We start from the raw sequence: 23,786 nt of genomic DNA, 5'->3' as shown, positions 1-23,786 counted from the left end.
TAACATTTTCCTGAATGACCACATTGTCTACCCAAAGCTCTCAGACTTCCAGACTTAAGCCCAAGGATCTCATTTTTCAGCATCTGGCTTTTTCAAACTGCTTTGGAAAAAAAAAAAATAAAATGAACATTCACATAAACGAATGATTTATTTGCAACTTTTTGATTGATATTAGTACACTTGACAAGTCCAATTTATATGCGAATCAGCTTACATTCACAGCATAAGGAAGGAAAACTTAATTTCTCATGCTTTGCAAATCATTAAACCCCCTGAACTCTTTGCTTAGTCATATGTTCCTCAAAAGGATCAGTTTAATCACAAATCACTTGTCCTTGCAATCCATTAGCCTCACAGAGAACTCTGGGCTTGGAGAACAAGCCATTTTTGTGGGAATGCATGAAATTAAGAGTGGGCTATGCTGTACCACAAATGTAAAAGCTTTGCAAATTATGGGCTTTTGCAGTGTATGTGTGTGCACCAGATGTTAGAAGATCACAAATGAGGACACCAGATTTCCCAGTTCCTGCTTCTGGCTGTTTTCTGCTGTTCCTTTGCTCCCAGCTCTAATTGGTACCAGAAGCATTTTCTTAGAAGGAATCACTGCTGGACAGCTCTTGCTCTGTGTATCATGGGCTTTGCTAACTGAGACTTGAAAAGGATCCAGGACCTATCCTGTAAATATTTACATAGATACAGGACTGTCGCTGCTCTTAAATCAAAGAGTAGAGGACAGGAAATGGCATACAGAACAGAAGGACTCTGTATTCAGAAAGACCTGGAAGGGAAAGAACGATAACTACTGTGGTGGCTTCTCCAGAGTTTGCCACCTGGGACTGCCCCCACAAGTGCTGTGTTCTCAGGAAAGTCCTGGTCTGAAGCCTGTTGACATCAATGGGAAAAAAAAAAAAATCCTCTGGTACCAAAAGGTTTTGGATCAGAACTACTCTTTCCTATTCATATCTGAAAAAAAAAATATCTTCACCAGCTAGACCACTTGGTGTCTCTCTTCTGCTCCTAATTTATTATTACTATTTAAGGACAGACCCAGACAGGAAAGGCTAAGTACATTATTTGCAGAAAGAGCACCTGAAACAGGAAAGCAAGAGGAGCAGCAGATGCTGAGGAAATATGATGTGTCCTTTAGTTGGTCGGACTGTCTTTTAATGTATTTAGCCAATACTCCTTTCTCTCAATCTGTGATAAAGGACATTGCCTCGTAAATTCTCATACAAGTCATGACTTGAAGAAGGGGCAGTGTTAGGTGGCCTGTGCATGATCCTGAGAATCAGGAAGCTGGATTCTTGTGGCTTTGCAGAAGCCACAAAACCGTCCTTGCTCAATTTCCCCATCATGGGAAAGGAAGAGTTCACTTGTTCACTTACCTCGGAAGGCTGCAGTGATGATTGAGGACAGCTTTGGAAAACGCCCTGGCTATCTTTTGTAGTTAAACAACAACAACAACAAAAAACCATTGCAATATCAAACAAAATCAACAAGATTTCTTCCAACCAAAACCTTCCCAAGAATGAAGATATACATATATATATATAGCAAGAACAATTTAAAGGACTGGCATTTTCTGTGTAAACCACTTAGGATAACGAGCCTTTTTTCCATCTGTCTGTGCCTACACAGCCGTGCAGCCTGTGGAAATATGATCTGTCCTTGGCCAGGGCTCGCTGCCACCCGGCCACTCCGCCCTGCGCATCCCTGCCCCTTCCAAACCGCAGGGAGGGCACGCAAGGCGGCGGAGCTTCTCGCGGCTCGGAACTACAGTTCCCAGCAGGCTGCGGGAAGGCGCGGGGCGGGCGACGCGCACGCGCACTGCTCTCTCAAGCATGGCTACGGTGCTGTCCCGGGCGCTGAAGCTGCCGGGTAAGGGCTCCGCGCCCGCGGCAGGGAGGGAAGCAGCGCCGGCCGGGCAGGACCGGGCAGGGCCGGGCAGCCGCGCCCGGGGCGGCGCCCGGGGGCGAGAGGCGCGGGTGGCGCTGTCTGGGGCGACGGGGCGCGTTGCCATGGTGATGTGGCGGTGCGGGTCTCGGCCCCGGGGCGCGGGCCGAGCGGAGCGGGGCCCCAGGGGACGGGGCAGCGCCGCGGGGCGCTGGAGGAGTCGTGTGTGACGGCGGGGGGCCTGGGCCGCGGCTCGGTGAGGGGGCTGCGCGGGAGGAAAGACAGAGCTAATCCCTCTCGGACCCGCTCCTGCCGGGTTTTGCCCGCAGAAAGCCAGGGCAGGAGTTCGGTGAGTGCCACTGCAATTACCCAGGTAAACGTTTAAAGCCTGCCTGCCACCTCTGCACCTTCGAGCCAGAGATCTTCAGCGAGATGAAAGGACATACAAGCATAAGGGACTATTGTGTGCGGTGAGCAGCAGTCCAACAGCCGTTCTCTTCAGCGAGGAGATTAAAGGGGAATTAAAATACCTTGTGAAACCAGATCTTGAGCAAACTAGTTGCTTTTGGTTTGACTGGAGACGGTGCCAATGCACCTGGCTGCATTAACTTCGATGGAAAAGTACCTCGTTGCCCTTCCTAACTGTGTCTGGCCTCTGGGACAGCCATGGGACAGAGACAGGGTCCAGCTGTGTGCTGCTGGGGTGGGCTCCTCCCTGGCACTACACACCACTGTGGTCCTGCAGTGCTCCAGTCTGTGAAGCTGCACTCAGTGGACCAGTGATACTTTCTTCTTCCCTTGGTCACTGAAGTTATGTCTTCAAGGTCTTTTCTGCCATCTTTTAGTAACCCATACCAGGAGTCGTTACTTTTAGTTTATGTACTGCCTGTTAGATCTCATTCAAAGAAATTTTGTTTGCAAATCGGTTTCTTCCTGGTTTTATATATATATATGTATATATATATATATATATGTCTGTCTAAATGGGAAGGAATACATTTTACATGAAGTCTGTTTAGGAAAAGGGCAAACTGGTGGGTATAAATGTGTTCATTAGGACGAGACCAGCGGTGAACTGTGCAATAAAAGTACACTTCTGGGACCTTTAGAACCAGAATGATCTATTTGATATCTGCTCTTAGGAGACACTGATTTGGAAAGATCCCAACAGACCTTGCAATTGCCCTTAAGACCTTGCAATTGCCCTTAAGAAAAAGGTTCTTGCATCAGTCCTTAGGTTAAATTGCAGAAATCATACCCTTTTTGTGTGTTTAATTCTTGAACAATGCAGCTTCCAACAGCAATGAGAAAGCAGAAAGCCTATTGCTATATGTTTTTCCTGCTGCCTCTCATTAAATTAATTAAAAATCAATGTGTGGCGACTTATCTCCCTGTGCACTGAGAGATATGTCTGCAGTACCTGCTGACTGGTGCCTGCCAACTGCCAGAAAAATAAACAGAACATGAAGTGAGTACAAAGGATACTAGAACCAGTCATCATTGGAATACTGAGAATTGCACTCCAAAAATCTAGTCATTCACTCCAAAGTGAGTGCAAAGAAAAGCCTTTCCAGTCAGTCAAAACCAGAAAAAAAAAGATTACAATTATTATCTTTCAAGCCATCAGCCCTAGAAATGAATATTTCATTATGAGTGGGACCTGATTTCAACACAGATCACCTCACAGATGCCTCCTTTCGAAATCATGATCACACGATTCACATGTTCTTCATTGAGGGGTCTCATTCTTCTATTGCAATAGTTGCAAGAGCTGCCTGTGCAAAAATGGCATTAGGCAAATACACAGGGGATTTTCAAAGTCGTAAAATGCAGTTTAGAAACTTACTCCACTTGAAAGTTGATAAGTTTGGGACATTTTCTGTCTGTTCTGCCTTTGAAAACCTCCATCTTCAGTTTTTGCTTTTTCTTCCAGTAGCTTAAAAAAAAAAAAAAAAAGAAAATGCGGAGTGATGTGACCAATAACTTAGCCACAGACCACAAGCAACAGTTCCTCTGGTTGTAACCACAGGCCACTGAATGGGAACCTCTCTTTTGTCACTGGTGCCATGGAAAAAATGGAATACAATTTACAGCAGGTCACAACAGAAGGTGCTTTATTCACTATACCTCTAGGAGGGAGGGAACACAGAGCAGTAGGGAAAACTGACTTAGCTGATACTAACTCGGTAACTGCAAAGTGGATGCAAGGTTTATATACAGTTAGAGTCGCTGTGGAAAAGACAGATAACAAAGTGTCAGTTATACAGATCTGGTACATGCATAAGGCCACAGAACTGCTGCTTGCTTTAGCACAGAGACTAATTTATTATGAAGGCTACACAGTGGTTATTGTTTCAGGAGATATGGTGAGAGTTTGGCCAAGAAACTGGCTCAGATCTTAGCATATCTGCTTCCATGATGGAAACCTGAAAACTGCATGTATTTTCTGACAGCTGATCGCTTGCAACAGAGGCAGTTTTAGCTTTCTCTTGATGGACAAATGGTTTTCCCCCAGCCTGAGCCTTGTTGTTGACCAGAAAGGGAAGAACTTGACCTCTGGAGCACTTACAAATAAATTGTAATTCCCTAAATGATGTGAGACTGCCCCTGTTTTCTCATATTCTTTACTGGTTTTTATGTTTATCTATGCTTTTCTGTTGCAAAATCATTTGGGAGTGATTAAGGGAAGCCAGGTGTGATATCCCACTTTCCCACAGCAAGTGATCTAAAACTTGGATGAAGAGTCACGTTCCTTCTGGTCTCTCTCCAGCCAGGTGAATCCTGAGTTATGTGTTCTCTGCACCACAGAACAGCCTTGGGAGTCTGGGCTGAGCACGTCCCTGCCAGCTCTCCAGATGCATTCCCAAAACACCTAGAGGTTGGTTAGTAGGGTTCTCTCTGAACAGTGGGAGATAAGCGTTTGAAGCCTCTGAGATTAGATTTACGGTTGCGTTTTACACGTGCTAGGTGAGTGCTCCAACAGCCGTTGTTAAAGGGCAGCGTCTTCCCTCCTTTTGGCTTAAAAAATCAGCAGGGCATTTTATGACTGACTTTATTGAGTGGTCGTGCCTTGTGGGAGTGCTAGATAACCTTTTGAGGAAAGGTAGGGTGAACAAGTGCCAGTTTCTGACTCCTAGTCAGGCTTAGACATGAATTAAGACTTATCAGCATCCTGTTGTATAGTTCTCCTATAATTCAGTAGATTCTTTCTTATGTGGATCATCAAAAGCTGTCATTACTGTGTAGTAGCTGTTTTATAGCTGATGATCAGTGGTTCTCAGCAGGACAGGTGTTCCTATTACAGATTGTCTGTAGTTGACAGCATTGTCAATGGTGACAACGTCTCAATCCCTGCCATTCCAGAGGTGGGTGAGCCATAGTTTTGAGGTCCTTTCTGTTTCCTAAAGATCCAGAACAAAACTGTTCTAGATAAAGTTCATTGTTACCAATGCTTTTAGTTGCTCCAAGGATGAACAGCGGGTTTCAGTCTTCTGGGTTGCCTGTCTGGAGTTAAAATAATTTACCAAATCACTGTATATGTGCAGTGTAAATACTGAGTTTGAGTTGTTTTACTCAAAGCTCACCAGTTTCCAAAATCAGGAGCAGTCTAGTTAACGTAACTGTCCAACTTTGACTTCTCGGGCTAAATACCATTTACTGCGGGGCCAGCCACATTTGTTTTTCATACCATTCTGACCTGGCTTGAACTGGCACATCTGGATCTGTAGTAAGAAGCTGCAAATATCCTGGCAGCAAGACCTCTCTGGAATTTTTTGTTTTCACTGAGTAGTCTTTCAGTCACTGTCAGCACAACTTACTGTATAGACATCTGTGCAATTAACGCTGCAATCCCTGAGCAGAGACCTGTGTGCCACCGAGGTCAGTGGCCTTATGTGCACTCACAAGACAGAGCCCAGGTTATCCAGACTTCCTGAAAAGCCCACACTTTGTACACCTGTTTAGAGCAGACTTGTGTGAAACAATGCAGTGTGTCAGACCAGACCGAACCACAGGAATGCAGTATTTTTTGGCTGGGTGCACTGCCTCTACAAGGAACAGATTTCTGGGGTATGTATGTGCACCAGATTATTTTGATGTGAGTCTTTTGTAGGAGCCCCTAGTTCAAAAGGAAGAGTCTAACTTAGATATGTGATCTTGTTGGATATTTTTACTTCCTTCTGTTCAGTGTAGGTGGGTTGTCCTGGCTGTTCCATTTAGTATAGAGCATTTGACTTTTAGTGGGATTGACAGTTTTTCTTAAATCCTAAAACTGACACTGAATACCATTTATAAGTGGTACAGGAAGGGGAAGCAAAGGTCCTTTTGTGGGGTGAGAAATGAGAAAGAAATGCTTCAAAATACATTCTAGATTATGCAAAATGAGTGTGTTGCACTAACTAGATACTACAGTACATCTGTAACTGTTCAGTTTGTCTAACAAGAAAACCAGAAGTAAGGTATATTATCTTATTCGAGAAGAATAATCATGAAAGTCCTTAAATTTCTGCTCTATAAAGCCTTCCCGTCATCTTAGTGTCAGAGAGAGGTTACAGTGTGTATATTTTTGCTTATTGTTTATGCTTTGCATGTATCACTTCAGGCATGTATCACTTCAGGCATCTTCGGCACAAGTTAGTTCCTGTCTCAGATCAGCTTTAAGGAAAGGGAAATGAGGCAGATATCTGGGACAGCAAAGTCCCACCTTGGAACAGGAGAGAGAGAGAAATAGGCTGAGACTGCAATCATTGGAGCAGTGGCCATGGCTCCATGCCCAGCCTGGTGGCACAGGGCAGCTCCCTGAGACGTGACCCTCCACTCGTAGCTCAGGGCAGCAAGTCTGTGTGATCTTGCCTGTCCTCATAAACAGATGGCGCTGGGTTTATGCCGCTATGTATGACTGGACTCTGTACCTGCCCTCACCACACTCCCTGTGGCTGTCTAGGGCTCAGGGGAGAAGTCGTCCATGTGCCAGGCATCTGTGGAGGAGACACCTAAAGCTAAGCTACTTTCTTCTACCACCACCTGAAGGGATCAATACTAAGTTATCTATCTCAGCCAGGCCAAGTACAAGCTGTTGGCTCTGCTGGGATCAGGAACAGAGCAGGTGCGCTGTGGTTGCCTACTGCAGGGGCTGGAGCGTTCTCTCTTGCAGAGCTGAGCCGTGCAGAGAAGCAGGTGTCTTAGAGGGGCAGCCCGATTCCTCCAGACACCAGCATGTTACTGGCCCAAAAGGGCAAAATCACTTTCCCCTCATTTTCAGGGAGTCGATACCCATTTTTACCAGCACTTCAAAGATACCATGCCCAGTGCTCTATGCCTTCTATCCCTCATGAAGCAGGACAGGAGATGTGGCACATTGGTAGACAGCAGTGCTGCTTGGACCAGGCAGGAGGAGGAAGTGAAAAATGAGTTACAGAGGGAGGCCCCCTCAGAGAACATAGACTACAAGTGAAGAGGGGCTGTGTTGGGATTAGAGGCTGGCAAATGCTAAAGGAGTTCAGACCCTGAAGTTAAGACAATGCTGCGGTTTAGGTACTCGTGTTCTTTAAGTACTCATGTTCGTGTATCTCATTACCAGTCAGGAAAGTATTAGAATTAGATCAGCCATGAATTCCATATATATACACATACATGTGTGTGTGTGTATACATATATATTGATTATATATATATACATTTACCTGAGGGAAATAAACTGAAAGCACCTTTTTTTCCTGCAGCTGCTACTCTGAAACACAGAGAGACTCTGTCTTTTCCCTCACACTTCTTACTTGGATCCATGTAAAATGCAGACTGCTCTGTCATCCCTTTGGTATCACTTTCCACTGCAGCCTTTTCTCCACTGAGATCCTGAAAAAGTGAGGAACTTATGCTTTATTTTCTCTCTCCATCTCTTTTCTCAGGAAAGAAGAGCCCAGACCTTGGGGAATATGATCCCCTCACTCAGGCTGACAGTGATGAAAGTGAAGATGACCTTGTACTCAACATCCAGAAGAATGGGGGGGTCAAGAATGGGAAGAGCCCCCCTGAAGAGATACAGGACCCTGATTCTGATGTGGAGGTTGGGATGACAAAGCAGCACACGTCAGAGAGTGCGCCTGAGGGTTATCCTGCAGAGACAGCTGGGAGTTTGGAGCAGAAGGCTGCTCCCTCCCTGATGCCATACCTGCGCACAGCAATCTTTTTGCTCACTGTGGTGATCTCGATGATTCTTGTGTTGGTGTGTGCGTTTCTAATTCCCTGTCCCCCTAGAGACTTGCATAACACCTGGAACCGCAACCTAGGTCAGGGAGCAGGTGAGGAAGCCCCAGGAACGGCGTCTGGCGTAGGGGAGGTGGCAGTTCCCAGGCTGAGCATCAGTGGGAGAGACCTATCTGGCAGAGCCAGGTCACAGCAGAGACCCTTCCTCATCACTGCAGATGCTCTGAGATAATAGACAGGTGGGCATGTCCTGCTTGCTCTTCAAGCTGAAGCCTGTGAAATCTGGCATCAGTAGATAACAGTGCTACAAAATTTTATTTCTGCCAACACCAAAAATTATTTTGACTCTTCCTCCGTCCTGCCTTTTTGTCTGGATGGTGTGCTCTGTTCCAGATGGGAATGGCCCAGACCACTTTAAAATACAGAAGTCTTTGTGTCTTCTAACTAGTTTAACCTTATTTAATTGTCTTTTTATCCTGCTTGAATCCATAAATCAACATTTGAGACCTTTTGTTATCCTGTACAGGCCACTGATAAAGTATCTCCCATTCTGACTTCTTCAGTAAAGTAACAGTGGTTTGTGAACTAACTTCTGCCAAGTCTAGATATGTCTCTCCCTCCTTGCTTTCTGACCCAGCTTCCAAATCTAAGCCTTTCATAAGATACGTAGCTCCTACATCACCTCAGAAATTGAAGTAGAAAACATAACTCTTTTTCTGTTAGCTCCTCCATTTTTCCTTTTTTTGACCCAGATGCTACATGTCTGCCTTTCCATGCAGTGTGAGCTGCCTGGCATTGGTGGTTCCCTAGCAGACTTTGCGAGGCTTGACTGTCCATGAACCTCTTTTCTGGACCAGCCTTCCTCTCCCAGTGTGGAAAATGAGCCGGGTGGCCTTTTTTGACAACAGTGCAGTGATTCTCTGTAATTGTTGCAGGTGGCATATTATCTCCACTGGAACTGTGTGATGTGAATGGCGATGGGCTCCCTGACATCCTCATTGTCTTCACTGCCTTGATGAATGCCAGTGTCATGGGTAAGCACCACACCTGCTTTCCATTCCTAATTTTTATGTGTCAGTATGGACCTTTGTATGTTTATCTTACGCTGGAGGAGTTTCTGCTGCTGCAAATCCACTGCACCGCTCTTTTCAGAGTTCCTTAAAAATTGCTGGTGTACTGTGCCCGTGGTTGGTCATGCTTATAATTTTCATTGCAAACCTGTGCTCCCATACCTTTTGGGTCAACATCATCTGCTTGCCTTTATTTTGGGGCAATTTCATCTCTTTGTCCTGCATTTGTGCACACTTGACTTGGGAACAGAGAAAGAATGATCAGAAAGCACTGCTGCACAAATAGCAAATGGAAATAAGATGTGGGTTTTTTCCCCTTTGTTATCTCTCAAACTCCTTCACAAAAGAGCTTAGTCCAACTGCTTCCATTTTACAGGCACAGAAGTGGAAGCACAGAGAAGGGAAGCAGCTTGACGGAGGTCACAAATGAGATTCAGTGGTAGGGTCTTGACTCTCTCCTGATCAGTGGTCCCGTGTCCTAGTCATTACCAAGGGTAGTTGGCAAAAGGAACAGTGGTGGCCAATCTGACTGTAGGAGTGACCCAGTTCTTCTGAACTAAAGAGTAGCTTGCCAACAGGGAGCAGTACAGATTTTTTTAGAGCAGCTGTAGGTCAGTGTTGCAGGAAACACCTTAATTTTTCTGCCTTTTTTTTTAGGTCAGTCCATATACTTGCCAGGCTCCAAATCATTGTCAATTCACAGATAATAGACTGATGATGGGGAAGCTACGGTTCCTGGCTGTTTAGCAGGTATCACCCTGCTTCCTCCTCCTGGCTACTTTGCTTTCTCTGTTAATCCTCACACCCCTCAGGTAACATAGCAGCAGCCTGCTGATACTGGCCACTGTTACACAGGGGCTGCCAAGTCCAGTGACATCCTATTGCACTGGGCTTCTGAAGTCCTGGAGGTTACCAGCTGTCTGATACACTGTGTCTGCCCATTGCCTGATATTAGCTGAATCTGAAAATTCTTAGGGGAGCAAAATGCCTTGGCTCTTCAAAGAGTAGGGTCATAAAAATATTGTTAGACGATCAGGAGAATGCCTTTCTCCATGGCGCAAGCAAGGCCCTTGGTATTTCACAGCAAGTCCTATAGAACGAAAACCTAGGAACAGAAAGAAAACCGTAAAGTAATTTAAAAAATAAGTGAGAGAGGGAGATACTGTTGGCATAAAGGCGGCATTCAGTTCATGTAGGTTGTCCTTGCATTCAGTATTTTTGCCATTGCATTGTATTTATCTTTCATTACAGATATAGGTATGTACAGTTCTCAGCATGCTCTCAGTGGAACTAGTCATACCTCATTGCCTCCTGGGCTATAGCTATGCTGGAAGGCAAAAACCAAATACTGAAACAGGTATAAGCACATCACAATCCTACACCCACATATCTGGACATCAGCCCACCTGTGGCTTGTGCTCAGAGCATTCACACAGCGTCAAGTAGAGATAAGCTTGGGATAGGTACCGGATGGAGTAAGCTGTGACTTGTTAGCTGTTTCTCCAGCTTGTACACAGAAAAGCTGTGAGCTGCATTCAGGAGTTAGTTGTTCTTGGTCCCTACCAACATAACAAAGATAACTTGATCTGGGGCAACCCCTTAGTGTAAACCACATGATTTTCAGTTTGAGAAGAGAGGAAGTTTGATTTAGAGAGTGGACTCAGACTTGTATTTAGCCAGTGACATGGATATGCCCTTTGTGTAGTCAGGTCACATGTTGCATGTGTTGCTAGTAAGACAGAAGTTGACTGGGACTGTTGTTACTTTGAAATGTGTGGGAGTTCATCTTAAATTGTGATATGACCGTACTAGGTGGAGTTTACAGTAACCACACTTATGTCTGAGGGAAGGCTGAGCTAAAAGTTGCTCACATTTGGAATCAGAGCCAACAGTCAATTGAAGCAGCACAGAGTACTTTATTTTACAATTATTTTGTGCTAACTGGTGAATTGGAAAAAGAACCCTGAGTTACACCAATTATATTTGCATTCAGACTGTTTTTCACAATAATAAAACTCATTTGGAAAACAAAGGAAAAAGCTCTCAGACTGCCAATCACCTTCTGTTGCTCCAGAATTACAAACAAGCCAGGACTTTCATATGAGGTGATATCTGCCTTGGGAGTCACTTAAGGTTTCCCCTTGGTGCTAGCTGTTTTGTTGAGGGATAAGGGATCAGAAGAATCAGTCTGGTTTGACAGCAGTAAATTTCACATGAGGAAGTCACCACAACTGAGCACGTTGTCCCCAGGAACTTGGTTCTCTGTGCCCAGCTGACGATATTTCTTGCTGTGAGCTCAGGTCCAACCTCCATGATTGTCTGCACTGTTAACTGGCAGCCCAGCTTGTCTGGAGATTACTACTAGTTTCTGCAGGCAGAAAGACTCAGCCATGGGGTGAGATTTGACCTTTACTTTCAGGCAGTGTGGATTTGGCTGTCTTGAGCCACTCAGCTCCAGGAGCTAGCGCTGGAACCAAACACAAGGACCAAAGGCAGCAGAGTCACAGCCTCTGATACCAAAGGATTACACTATTTCTTTCCTGCCTCTTTTAGGTGTCTCTAGACCCTCTGTAACTGTGGTGGCACTTTCTGGTATGAATGGCAGCACCTTATGGTCCATCCAGCTTCCAGAGGACACTCGGAGTGTGCAGTGCAATGGGCTATCACTTGGGGCATCTGCAGAGCCTGTCTGCCTTGTTACAGGAACATCAAAATTCCTCAGCCTTCTCAGCGCCCCCACAGGTACAGTCGACTACCAGCATATTAGAAATATGCTACTGTTTTTTTGTTTTCTTTAGAGGACCAATAAACATGAATGATTCAGTTTCGGCACATCATGGTGGCTGTTACTTAGTGGCATACAGGAAGAAATCAAAACACTAATGAGTTTTTAGTTCCATGTGATAAGAGAGTCCAAACCATTGTAGCTCTGTGGCAACATCTTCATCCTGCCATCTCAGAATATTTCAAAGGGTTAATCTTACCCTGTAGCATTCCCATGTCATAAAGAATATGTAAAGTCTGTTCTCATCAGCATTGAGCTGTCAGTACAAGCCATCACTTACCTCACAGCACTACAAAGCTCAACGACATTCTTGGATAAGTTATATAAGGATATGCACAACAGCCAGGAAATCGTACAGAGAAATTAGGACCATAGAAGAATTGATTAGATGTGAATGAATATTGCATTTTTAATCACTGGATCATGTGCATCTTCATTCTCTGATTGCTGTTTGTTCTACCACATGAATTCACTGGCAGAAATATTCATAGGTAGGTATAGGGATGTTTTTGGAATCTGAACAGAGAATGGAGACATATAAGAAACCTTGGGTTTAAGTGACAGATCCAGTCAATGAGCAGTGGCATCTACCTTTCAAATGCTTTTAGGGACCAGATTACTTGCACAGTGTTTGCATGGTCAGGACCATGAGCTGTCTCCTTTAGCAGCAGTAGTTAATGTTATTAATGTACAGGTTTGGCCTTTAGTTTGTCATACAGGGTCAAATCCTACCCTACAGAGCAGCAGCAGCAGAAAAGCATTTTTAAGATTGAAAAAGCAGAAGTGTTAGCAAAAGACTGATGGAAAAGTAAAAGCATTGAATTTTATTTTTGCCCTTTTCTAGGGGTGTTTATTTGCAAGTTTGCAAATCTGGTTCTCCTGAGTTTCCAGCTGGGTCCATGCTGGACTGCTGAACCATTTGACATCATGTCTGCTAACATGCTTTCACCCTGAGGTGGAGTGAGCTTGCCATGCTGGAATGGTAATTTGCTGCTGGGAATTTAACTGAGACACAGATTTGCACTTTGAATATCAGAACTGCCCATCTGTTCCCTTTCCTCGCATCTACCTAGCCTTTACTGCTGGCTGAGGCAAACAACTGCTGTCCTGCAGAGCAACACTCTCATTTAGCTTCTCCTTCCAAAAGTGAACCTGAAATATTCTCTGATATTTCAGGAATTGTTTAGGGCTCAGGTCTTTCTAGAGAGATGCTAAGAAGGATGCACAGCAGGACCTGAGGCCTGACTCAAAGACAATCTGAAGAAATGCTGGGAGAAGAATATTGCTTCCACTGCAGCTTGCCCCAGTTTGTAGATTTGTCTTTCCTCGTCTCAGAGAATAGGGGAAATAAGCTCTCTTGCTGCCTCCTTCAAGAAGGTTTTGTGCAACCTTCTAGGGATGCCCTTTGTTTCCACAAGTGCTGCAGGTCTCTCTCCCCTCCTGTTCTTACTGCAGGCAAGACCATCTGGACGCTGAACTCTATCCACCTTTCAAGTGGGATCCTGGCTGCACCGGCTGCAACTCTTCCAGATGTAGATGGAGATGGGATTAGGGATATTGTTGTTCTGGCTCTCAAAGAGATACAGGTACAGCATATCCCTACTCAAGGTTTGGAGAGACCTTGACTATCTATCTGGAGGAAGAACAGGGAGCCTGATGTGCAAGAACTGTAACAGGAGCTGCAAGAGCCCCTAATTTTCATTTCTTTGCTGAAAAGCACACTTTTTTCTTCCAATAGGTCAGAGCAGTTAGATCAAACAATAGTAGTGACACTACATGCATTTCTTGACAGCTGGGAATGAACAGAAGGGTCATTATTTATCCCTGACTGAGATTTGAGAATTATCTGTTTCTGTTCAATGAATGCGTGGTTTGAAGTGAGTGTTTAGCAGCAGTGTAGGGATAGATCTCTGGAGAAAGGAGCATTTAGTTTACCCAAAAGAAAGAAAAATACTTGCATGATTAATTCAGATGCAGATTTTCTTTATGCTCATTCCTCCCCACGATTCTAACATTGATGTTGTTAGAGGAGTTCAGGTTTTTGAAGTCCCTTCCATATTTGATGCATTTATATCAAGAGAAAAACCTGAATGTAAGATGTCCAGGAAACCAGACTGAGCGAAGAGAAAGAGAACACTAGCTAGACCTTGTTGAGAGGGAAAAAATTCAGTGGAGCTTCATGCTGTGGGGTTGGGGGAAGATTCAGTGCACAGGTGCATGAAAGCACTGATAAAAACCTCTGCATCTCTCTCTTTGCAGCCTGATATGTTTTTCATCTTGGTATCAGGAAAGAATGGGACTGCTTTGGGTGGGCCTGTGAAGTACAGCACCAATGGAGAAGGGAAAGTGATTGGCCCCCAAGTCCACGTCACCAGCCGGGGAGCCATCTACATCCTGTTTGGTTTTGGTAAGATGCACCTTACCTCTCCAGCACTTCACCTTACTGAGAAAACATTAGTTTTTATCTAAAATGGTCAGTGTGCCTTGGATATTTCTACCATGCCTTCTGCTGTACAAGCTAGGAGGGCATAGGAATAAGTCTTACTGCCATGGTGTGGAAAAGTACAGGAACACCAATACCTGTTAGCCTGGAATACCTTGAAGTTTCCCAAAAGGCACATCATGCCAGGGAGGTTCCAGCTCTGGGCATTTTGTTGCCTTCTACAACAACTGCAGTGGTCCCAATCACCCCCTGTTCTACTAGGTTAGCTTTTACAGTCAAGACTCTTCATCTTTACTCTTCATGGCAGGTAATGTTCAAGCAGTTGCCCTGAAGGATATCTTTACCCAAGCCAGAAACCGGGACAGCTTTCCTGCAATGCTGCAGCAGGAGGAGCCAGAGTGGGAAAAGCGCAGATCAGTCAACCTGTCAGAGCTCATTGACATTTACAGGTAGAAGATGGATTTGTCATCTTGCTCCTTCTGGGAGAGGAATGGGAGGGTAGGCGCTTCTTAGTGCTCCTAGAAATGGTCCCTTCTACTTCAATACTGTCCTTCTGTTCATTGTCTGGTTGATAACTGGGGAATACTGTCGGGAACCGATCATTTCCCCCCTGTCCTGTGGTTGTCCTATCAAAAGAAGAGCAGAGTATGCTAAAAGGGACTCCTTAGCTTCTCCTGCTCCTTGTTCCTTTCTTCAATCCTATAAGTGTAGCTGAAGGGGAAAAAAAAGGTGCTCCCAGCTAATGGAGTCTCTTTAGGAAGCTCAACCTGTGTGGGCCTGAATTTCTCAGCTCGTTCTTTACTGCCAAATTTTGATGCAGGTCAGCCTGGATAGGAACAAAGAGTGGGAACAAATGTGAATTCACAAACTGTATGCTGTTTATAGTAAATCATAATGTTCACAAGGCCCCACACTTGAATTAAGCTCACTTAACTGAGGAACACCCATCACTGAGGAAAAGATAGACTTCTCCAAGAATAGTTCAAATCTTAAGTAAGATGAATTGCTATGTGGACAGGCAGCTCGTGCTGAGATGTGCAGATACAAGCCTTGGTTTCCTCTCTGCTTTCCATTTGTCCCAGTGGAGGTGTTGACTTCCTGCAGACAATGAAGACACCTGACACAAACTGCAGCAACCTGCTCATCACAACCAAAGAGGGCTTGATTCTACTGGGGGGACAGGACCTGGAGCCCCGCTGGACCCTGGAGTTGCAGAATATCAGCAGGTTACTTACTGGGAATGTTTTTCTGTCCTATTTCTTCCTGTACCATTTCCTGCCTTCTAGTTGTAAGCACATGTCCTGCTTAGAAAGCAATTGACAGGAATCCTCCAAGTCTGCAGAGGAATCTAAGAACTGGAGGTGTGCATCGTTTATCAAGTGAGGAAGGCAGGGGGAGCAAGGAACAAGAAGACTGGAAACTTGAGCTGTGTGCTTGTGAGTGATCACAAATAAGGGGCTCGATTCAGGTACCCAACACTGATGTCATGGGAACGATGTGGCATCGGAATTCAGGAGATTACTGATGTGTGATTCAGCCCATCTGCTGTCCAGGGCTGCCACATCCCAGCTCAGTAGAGAGGAGCAGTTACATTAGTGATGTTAAGTATTTAGAGATGTCTGAGGATGGCCCAGGGATCTTAATGTTCCTTGAAAGTTGAAAATGAGCACTCTGTTGGCAGTCAGCACACCATCTGTATTAAATGTAAACCTCGAAATAATACTGCTCGTTCTCTAATATCACACATGGAAATTAAGTAATTTTCCAGATCTTGTGGGTTGATAATAACCAGCAATTTCAGCTTGCCCAGGATTAAATATTTGCAAAGGGCAGTTGGGCACAATTGAGGGAAATTATGTGGGAAACAAATTATTTGCACTGCTATCTAGAATAAAGAAAGCAGCTCTCAGCTCAGTGTTACCTGACTGTCAAGAGCATAAATAGGAAGAAGGCATTAGAACTTCATTAAGAAAAAAAAATCTATGTTCAGCTATGTTTGATATTCAGGTAGTGTCCACATTCTTGAGGGCTGATAGGCAACATAAGCAACAAGTTTAAGAGTGACTTATGGCTAATTGATCACGCTATGGGGAAAGGAAATGGACTAAAAGTGTTTGGGGCCCAGAATCTGCAGGTTTCTGGATGTGTATGGAGTCTGGTTTAAAGGGAAAGTGTGTACTGACTAAGCAAAGCCACTTCATAGATGCCATAGAATCAGTTATATACAAGAAATTTCTCAATGGACCCACTAATACATTGGAAAATTTTTATGAGTATAAATCAAGAAGGGTTGAAAACTCCTTTACTAGTATCACTAAGGTTGGAAGGCTCCTCTGGAGAGTGCTTAAGCCACCTACCTGCTCAAGCAAGCTCAGCTAGAGCAAGTTACTGAGGGCTGTGTGCTGACAGGTTATAAATATCTCTAAGGATGGAAACTTCACAACATCTCTAAGTAACTCACAACATCTCTAAGTAACTAGTGTTCCAGGTTGCTGCTCTCTAGCCCCGTTCTTCCTGGTTCCATGACCTCCCAAGGGACAGAGTACAACACATGTAGAGGAGCTGCCAGAAAGACATTGAAAAATAATACAAGCAGTTCTTGTTCAAGGCCACTGTGCTAAAGCCCTGACTGCCTGTTTTCTCAGAGTTAAAAAAGACAAAATCTGCTAGACTGAATATATTGTGGACAAGCATTTATTTAAGAGATTTGTTTGGGGTTTTTTAGAACTTAGAAAAGTTCTGCTTAAGCAACACAGACTGGGGGACAAATTCAGCTCAGGGATGTTACCACAGAGTCAGACTGAAATCCTTGTCAGACAAAGCGTACAGAGCCAGCTGTGAGCCCCCCTTTCCCTGGGTATACCTGCCCCAAGCACACTGAGCCAGGCAGACTGAGTCCAGACCTTTGGGAACAATCTCAGGAAAAAAAAACATGGCTGCTGCAGATGTGCTGCATTTCCAGATAGCTTTTGACAAGATCCATGGAAAACCATAAAGGAGAATCAGTAGTCATAAAACAAGAGTGAAGTTCAGAGACCATGAAATTGAGTAAGCAGTTGCAAATTGTGTTGTAAATGGATGTTTCAGATGAAAGAGGATTAATAGCAGATTTCTGTGGGGATTACTGTTGGGCAGGAATAATTACTAGCCTTCTGGTTCATTTGAGAAAGTGCCCAGGGGATTTTTCACTTGATTGGTAGCATCTGATATACATATGTCTATCTGTATTCACTTTGTGGGATGTGCCACTGACTGTAACCCATAAGGGACATGAGAAGAGGCACCTTAGGAGATGTTTTGAGTTAATACCCGTAGGATAGAATTACTTACTACTTCCTTCTGCTACTGGAGAGCTTTCAAGCTATAGGAGTGTCTCATGATACTGCCTCGAAAGCATTCATTCTGGTTGCCAAAGGTAAAGAAAATTACATACTTTGATACCATAAGTAAAAAGTCAAGCCACTGCTGTACTGTGGCATTGCTGTTCAGGAGCCATTCTTCCAAGCACATTTTAAAGGGGAAGCTGGAAAAAAATTGAGAAAAGGTCTGGAAAAAAATGCTTTAGCATGGAAGATTGAAGTCAGTGCATTTGTATGATCAAAGAGAAGCCTGAGAGGTGAGTTTTTAAGCATGTGTAAGAAATAGGAGCCAACAGGCATTTTAGTCTTGCCATAGCAAGAAGTGCCTTGAAGCAAAAGCCGTTCATGTTCAAGAAAATGAAGATGCGAGTATGTTTCTTTGGGTGAAATTAATCATTAGAACTGACTGTCATGAGAAGCGATGAATTCATCTCATCTTTGTATTTCTGTAGCAAGCCTCATGGCTGGTAGATCTAGGCAAAGTTGGCCTACTGATACTTGGTTAATTGGGTGAAATACAGTAATCCATCATAAACAAGATCCTGCCTCGCCATAAAATCTCTGATTCAGTGAATTTTGAGGAATTGTTTATGCTTATTTAGAACCTTGTGTCTAGCTGTGGTGAACTGAAGGAAGACAGAGGCAAGTCTCAGAAAGCCAAAGGGAAGAAAGATGGTTAAAAAACACTTATAATGAGAGATATTATTAAGTTATATCACCCAGAAGGGAGAGGATGAGAGGGCACTTCATTTAACCTGCTGAAGGTCATAAAAAGGCTTGTAAAACTGACAGCAACAAGAAAACAAAGAATCATGGGCTGACATTATTGATGAGTATATTAAGATCCACTTCACACAGCTAAGGCAGCCTGGGAAATCCACTTGCAGCAGCAGGTCAAATGTGCCAATGCATTTTGGAAGGGCTGGGTAATTTTTTTATAATCATAGCAAAACTGTACATGTTCTCGTGCTAAGGAAAGAACAATAGAGTCATGTCACAGGGTAGGCAGCCTGTCAAGGGATGCCCCCCACACAGACAACTCTGAAGAATGGCTAACAAGCACCATGGTCTGCTTGACCATTTTTCACTTTTCTGATCCACCGACAAACAGTTCCTGACAGTCAGAACAGCTCTGAGTGGATAAAAGATATTCTTTAGCATGGCAAATTCTGCCATTTTAAGAGGCAGAAGGGAGGATGAAAGCAACTGTTCTGCCTCCATCTGATATGCCTTTTTTCCTACCATGGGGCTTAGTGTTTCTTTTTCCAAATTTACAGCCAGCCTGTACCAGGTTACTTCAGTGCTGACCAAACTCTGGACTTCATGCTGCAAGCACAGACTGGAGATGGAAACAAAAAGGTAAAACAGGTGAAGGCAAGGAGGCCAGTGGTAGCATAGGGATGGGGGAGGTTGGGTAGAAAGAGACAAGCATTCTTTGCTCCTTGCTGTTCCCATTTCTGTGGCTGACGGTCATCACTGTGTGGCCACAGGCATGAAAGGGAACAGCACAGGCCATGCCACTGCAAGGGCACACTCTATATATCCACACCTGGATACCCCACTAATGCTTGATCTCTTCTCTGCCTTGAGGTGGTGGTGGTAGATGGCAAATCCGGCCTCCCTCTTTGGAACCAGGAACTCCCGTGGCAGAGGCAACAACTTGATGCACTCTCAGTCATGACTTTGGACAAGAAGTCTGTTTTTCTCTTCTGGGCTGATGAAACACAGCCTGTGTTACAAAGTTTGGTGAGCAAGCATCCTTTCCTCACTTTGAAGTTTCTCTGTGAAGTGCATACAGTCTCTGTCTTTTATTCCTGTTATCACTGAATTTTAAATCTAACGTATAAGAGGGCTTTCAGGGACATCTCTTACTTTGACGTGAGCCTAAACACAGGAGTTTTTGTGCGCAAATTCTTCATAGAGCTTTATGAACAGAAATTTTACATCCACAAAACCAAAAATTTCTGTATGAATTTCATTCTTTTATGCAACATGAGGTGTTCTAGCTGCAGATTTGTTCCCAGTTCCAGAGCACTTCTCTGCATGCAGGCACAGAATTCAGCATGGAGACTCAAACTTCCAAACTGTAGCTCTGCCCATCAAGCTGGATATGACAGAGCCAGATTTCAGTCTTACCAAGAGTTTTTGATTCTCTGATCCATGAAAGACAGCACAGTGTCAGAAAACTTTATTTTTTTGGCAGTGCTAGAGTCCTCTTTGCTAGCCAGTTGTTATGTTTTTGTCTGTCTTTCGATCTAACAGCAACCTGGTCCCAGACCTGAGCGCCCAGGGCTGCACCACCTCTATCTCCTCCATCCTGTTTTTCCTACAGTCCTTTTGGACCTCACCAATGCAACAGACAAAGTCATTGCTTCAGCAGGTGGGTACAAATGGAGGAGAAACTACCTAGGCTAAAAGAACTATGGAGAGAGAAGTAGCTGTGAGAAACAGTGGGATGTAGTTGTGCCTCTAAAGGTAGCACCTGATGTCCACAACACATAGGCCAACAATGGGAAATAAGATCCATCTTCCTCCCGAAGATGGGAGGAACTACTTTGGAAATAAAACCCTACTTTGGAAATAAAAGACCCACAAAGCTTCTTGCACGTGTTCAAGCAAGAAAAGGTCCAAGTTTGATTTCATGCATGTTTTATACCAGAGAAGTTGTCTTGATTTCCATGGAGCTGTTTATGATTTAATGCAGTGCATGAAAAACCACTATGAAACTTTGTCATCTCAGGTACACTTTGTTGGCCATCTCTTTGGGATATCTACCGTGCTGCTTCTTCATCTTTCTTTTTGTAAGGGAGAATTCAGAATATTTAAACTTGTGTTTTTAGGGAAAAGTAGATATGGATTTAACATCTATACAGGACTGTATAGTCCCTGTTGGATTGCCTTGCTCTTTCTAAAGCAGTTCGACCAATAGCCAGCCTCTCGTGCAGGGCAGTGTGGGATAAAAGAGGAGTTCATCCAACACTGGGACCAGTAGTCCAGGAAGCATGGAAAAGCTGCCACATAGTGATAACACGTAATCGGGTTTGTATCAAAAACACAGTTCAGTCAAGAACAAATAGAATATAATTTTTAGAGGGATTTTTTAGAAACTGGGATTTCTGAGGTCTGTACAGATCATTCTACAATGAATGGAGTGCTGACTTGCCCGTGCCTTACAGATTTCCCCTTCTATAGAGGAAAACAATCGCTTCTAACAGGTGTGGGAAAAAAAGCTCTCAGAGTGAATTGCATTCTTGAAATATGTGCATCTCCTATGTCAAGCTCAAAACCATAACCTGGAACCAGTCCCTTCCATTTCTGATCTAAATTTCAGTTTCTTTCCATGGAAAAAAAATTAACTTAAAATTATTTTCCCTTATCAACTATGGTACGTGGAATTGTAAAGTCAGACTGAACATACCCTCAGTCCAATGGACATTTTTACTGACTAAAGGCTGTAAGATTTCTTTTGGAAGAAATGTAATAATTTACTTCTCACCACTATTTTCTCGCCCTTTTCTGATGGACCAGTTGGAATTAACGATCTCCAGAAGGATGCATTTCACATCACTGTGACAACAACTGCAACCTCTGAGAAACAGCCAGGATTTCTCTCGGTCAGCAAGCTGGGCCTGAAGTGGGCCATGATGAGTCAAGGTCGAATGGTGTGGTTAAAAGACACCACCACTCCAAAAATCAGCCGTGGAGAAGTGAGGCGATTCCTTGCCCGGATGAAATTTGTTGACTTTCCTCAGAAGGTGAGATTGTGCAGGAATCCCTGCACAATGAAATCCAGGCCCTTGAAAACATCTGATCTCTTCCCTGAGAACAGACACAGTTAAGGTGCTCTTTGGGATGCAAAGAGACTGGTGGGATGCAAAGAGATGGTAATAGGTTTTGGCTTTAATGTTTGTTTGCCTTTCCTTCTCCAGCTCTAACCTGGTGGTTTCTCCGATTTTGGTTGGACCTGTGACCTGTGTGGGGAATACAGGAAGCTGCTCTGTGGATCTTCAGGAAAATTGCTGTGTAGAGGGAATGGGGGCTAAAAGCACTTTCCCTTTCTTCAGCTCTCTGGGGAATGCTGGTGGAGGCAGGTTTGTCCTAGGCAGACCTGTCATGTACCAGAGGAACCTTGTTCAGCTACTCCCCCTCCATATGCTGTTCTTGCATGCTTCCTTCCAGGTAGCACAGAAATGTGAATTTAGAATTTGTATACATATATATATAAAACCAGACTTTATATATATATGTGTTAATTTATACCATATATGTATATTTTTTGTATGTTTAATTTATGAATGAGATTTAGGACACACCTTTTTATGTCCAAACAGTATTCCCAGGCAGTCAAACAAGCTGTAGGCCTAAAGAGGGCCACGATGAGTCAAGGCAAATGATGTGGCTAAAGCACACTACCTGCTTTAATATTTGTATTTTTAGAGTGAAGCCTCTGTCTGGCTCCTGCAGGGTTAGTCTTGTCTACAGCCTCTCCTGTGCTCTCAGCCCTCTTCTTTATGCTGTCCCCAAACTCACCCACAAACTAGCTCTCTAGCTGAGTTACCTGATCTAGAGAAAGATGGTCTCCACAGCATTTGCCAGCCCTTGCACTTGTGTATTTCTGTCCCAATTCCAAGTTCAGGACAGGTGCATGTGGGTGATGTAGAAGTGCAAGATTGACATCTTATTTCTGTCCATCCCTGAGCTTTGTATGAACCCCAAGTGTCACTGTAATATCACACTGCAGTCCAGTGGGCTGAGTTTCCCTTTGCAAATATAACACAGCCCTTTTGGGATAGATTCCCAGCAGATCCCAACTGTCACTGTAAAGGTCACTCAATCTAGTCACAGAAAAGCTGATTCTTACGCCACTGCTTCAGGGTTTACAGGCTCAGACAGAGACAGAACTGGAAAGATTTTCTGTGCATTTTAACCCTATTCTGAGCTCAGTATTGCCATTCCCTTGCCAGCCCAGCCCTGTGTGCAGCTCCAGGAGGAACAGACTACCCCTGAGAGACATTTGCTCACAGTGTGTTTAGTGTTTTGAACTGTGCCCCAGAATGTGTTATTAGTCTCCTGTGTTGCAGTTACAGAGCATCTGTACAAATTTTATTGTGATAGAAATGACTGTATAAACAGGAACCACTTTGGTGCCCCAACAGTTCCCCACGGTTCAGGGCAACAATGTAGGGACTGTTTTCCCAGTATGCCTTTCCAGGTCTGACCTTTGACATTAGGCAGAGTTAGGCTGAGATGAAGATTGCAAAGATTCTTCTGTCCTCCTGTTGGCATGTGCCCTTCTAGCCTCCCTGCACTTCCCTGTGAGTGGTGAGGTTATGGCAGACTGACCCTCCTTCCAGATGGGCACATCTACCATTGATTTGCTCTCCTGGGCTCTTGAGACCTTGCTGTATCACCCTCTCTATCATCCCTGCATCTCCATATAAAGCTTCCAGGATAGCCCTTCAAGATTAGCTGCAAGCCCCAAGGCTGGTCCTTGGGCCCTGCTCTCTTAATGTCAGAGCCTGTGAACAGTTTGTATATGTTTCATGGTATTTTTGTGTAAATAGCTTTGTATATATTTAGCACAATTGTAGCAACTGCTCTAGGCCTGGCATTTTCCTTCAGACAGGGTTTAGTGTTTATAATACACAGTCAGTTAATACAGCTGCATAATAGGACTGAAAGTGTGAGGACCAGTAACATAAGAGGGATTAAACAGGAGTGCCTCTTCCCTCCTCTCCAGCCACCACCTTGCTGGGAAAGGTGAAGCGGCTGTTACCTAAGTAGTTATTCTTCTGAGGTTCTTCCTGAGAGAACTGTTTTTCCAATGCAGTGGCATCAGCTCCTCCTTAATGTGAATTCACCTGCCCGCATTCTCCCTCCCCCCCGTGAATAAAGAGTCTGTCTGTATATTGTTGGGAAAATGTATTTGAACTGTGAACTGCAGTGGAGCAAATAAATACTGTGTACAGCATTATGTATCATGTGAACCAATGTTTCACCTTTGAGAGATAATGAGTTTACTTTGGGGTTTGTTTT

The 23,786-nt window shown here is 44.2% G+C and overlaps 1 protein-coding gene across 1 annotated transcript; it reads left to right on the top strand.

The window, feature by feature from the left end:
• Window positions 1-1,777: 1,777 nt before the first annotated feature.
• On the top strand, window positions 1,778-23,722 carry FAM234B (family with sequence similarity 234 member B). Its single transcript, XM_064655238.1, has 13 exons — window positions 1,778-1,878; window positions 7,796-8,188; window positions 9,029-9,127; window positions 11,717-11,905; window positions 13,404-13,534; window positions 14,208-14,355; window positions 14,699-14,840; window positions 15,474-15,617; window positions 19,028-19,109; window positions 19,341-19,496; window positions 20,013-20,130; window positions 21,279-21,505; window positions 21,680-23,722. The coding sequence occupies exons 1-13, from the start codon at window positions 1,842-1,844 to the stop codon at window positions 21,683-21,685; spliced, it is 1,872 nt and encodes a 623-aa protein (XP_064511308.1). The 5' UTR covers window positions 1,778-1,841; the 3' UTR covers window positions 21,686-23,722.
• The last annotated feature ends 64 nt before the right edge of the window (window positions 23,723-23,786 follow it).

Source organism: Pseudopipra pipra, chromosome 5 (genome assembly GCF_036250125.1).
Source record: "Pseudopipra pipra isolate bDixPip1 chromosome 5, bDixPip1.hap1, whole genome shotgun sequence".
Classification (NCBI taxonomy): domain Eukaryota; kingdom Metazoa; phylum Chordata; class Aves; order Passeriformes; family Pipridae; genus Pseudopipra; species Pseudopipra pipra.
Note: the sequence above shows the minus strand (reverse complement) of the source record. Positions and strands in the feature narration are given on the sequence as shown.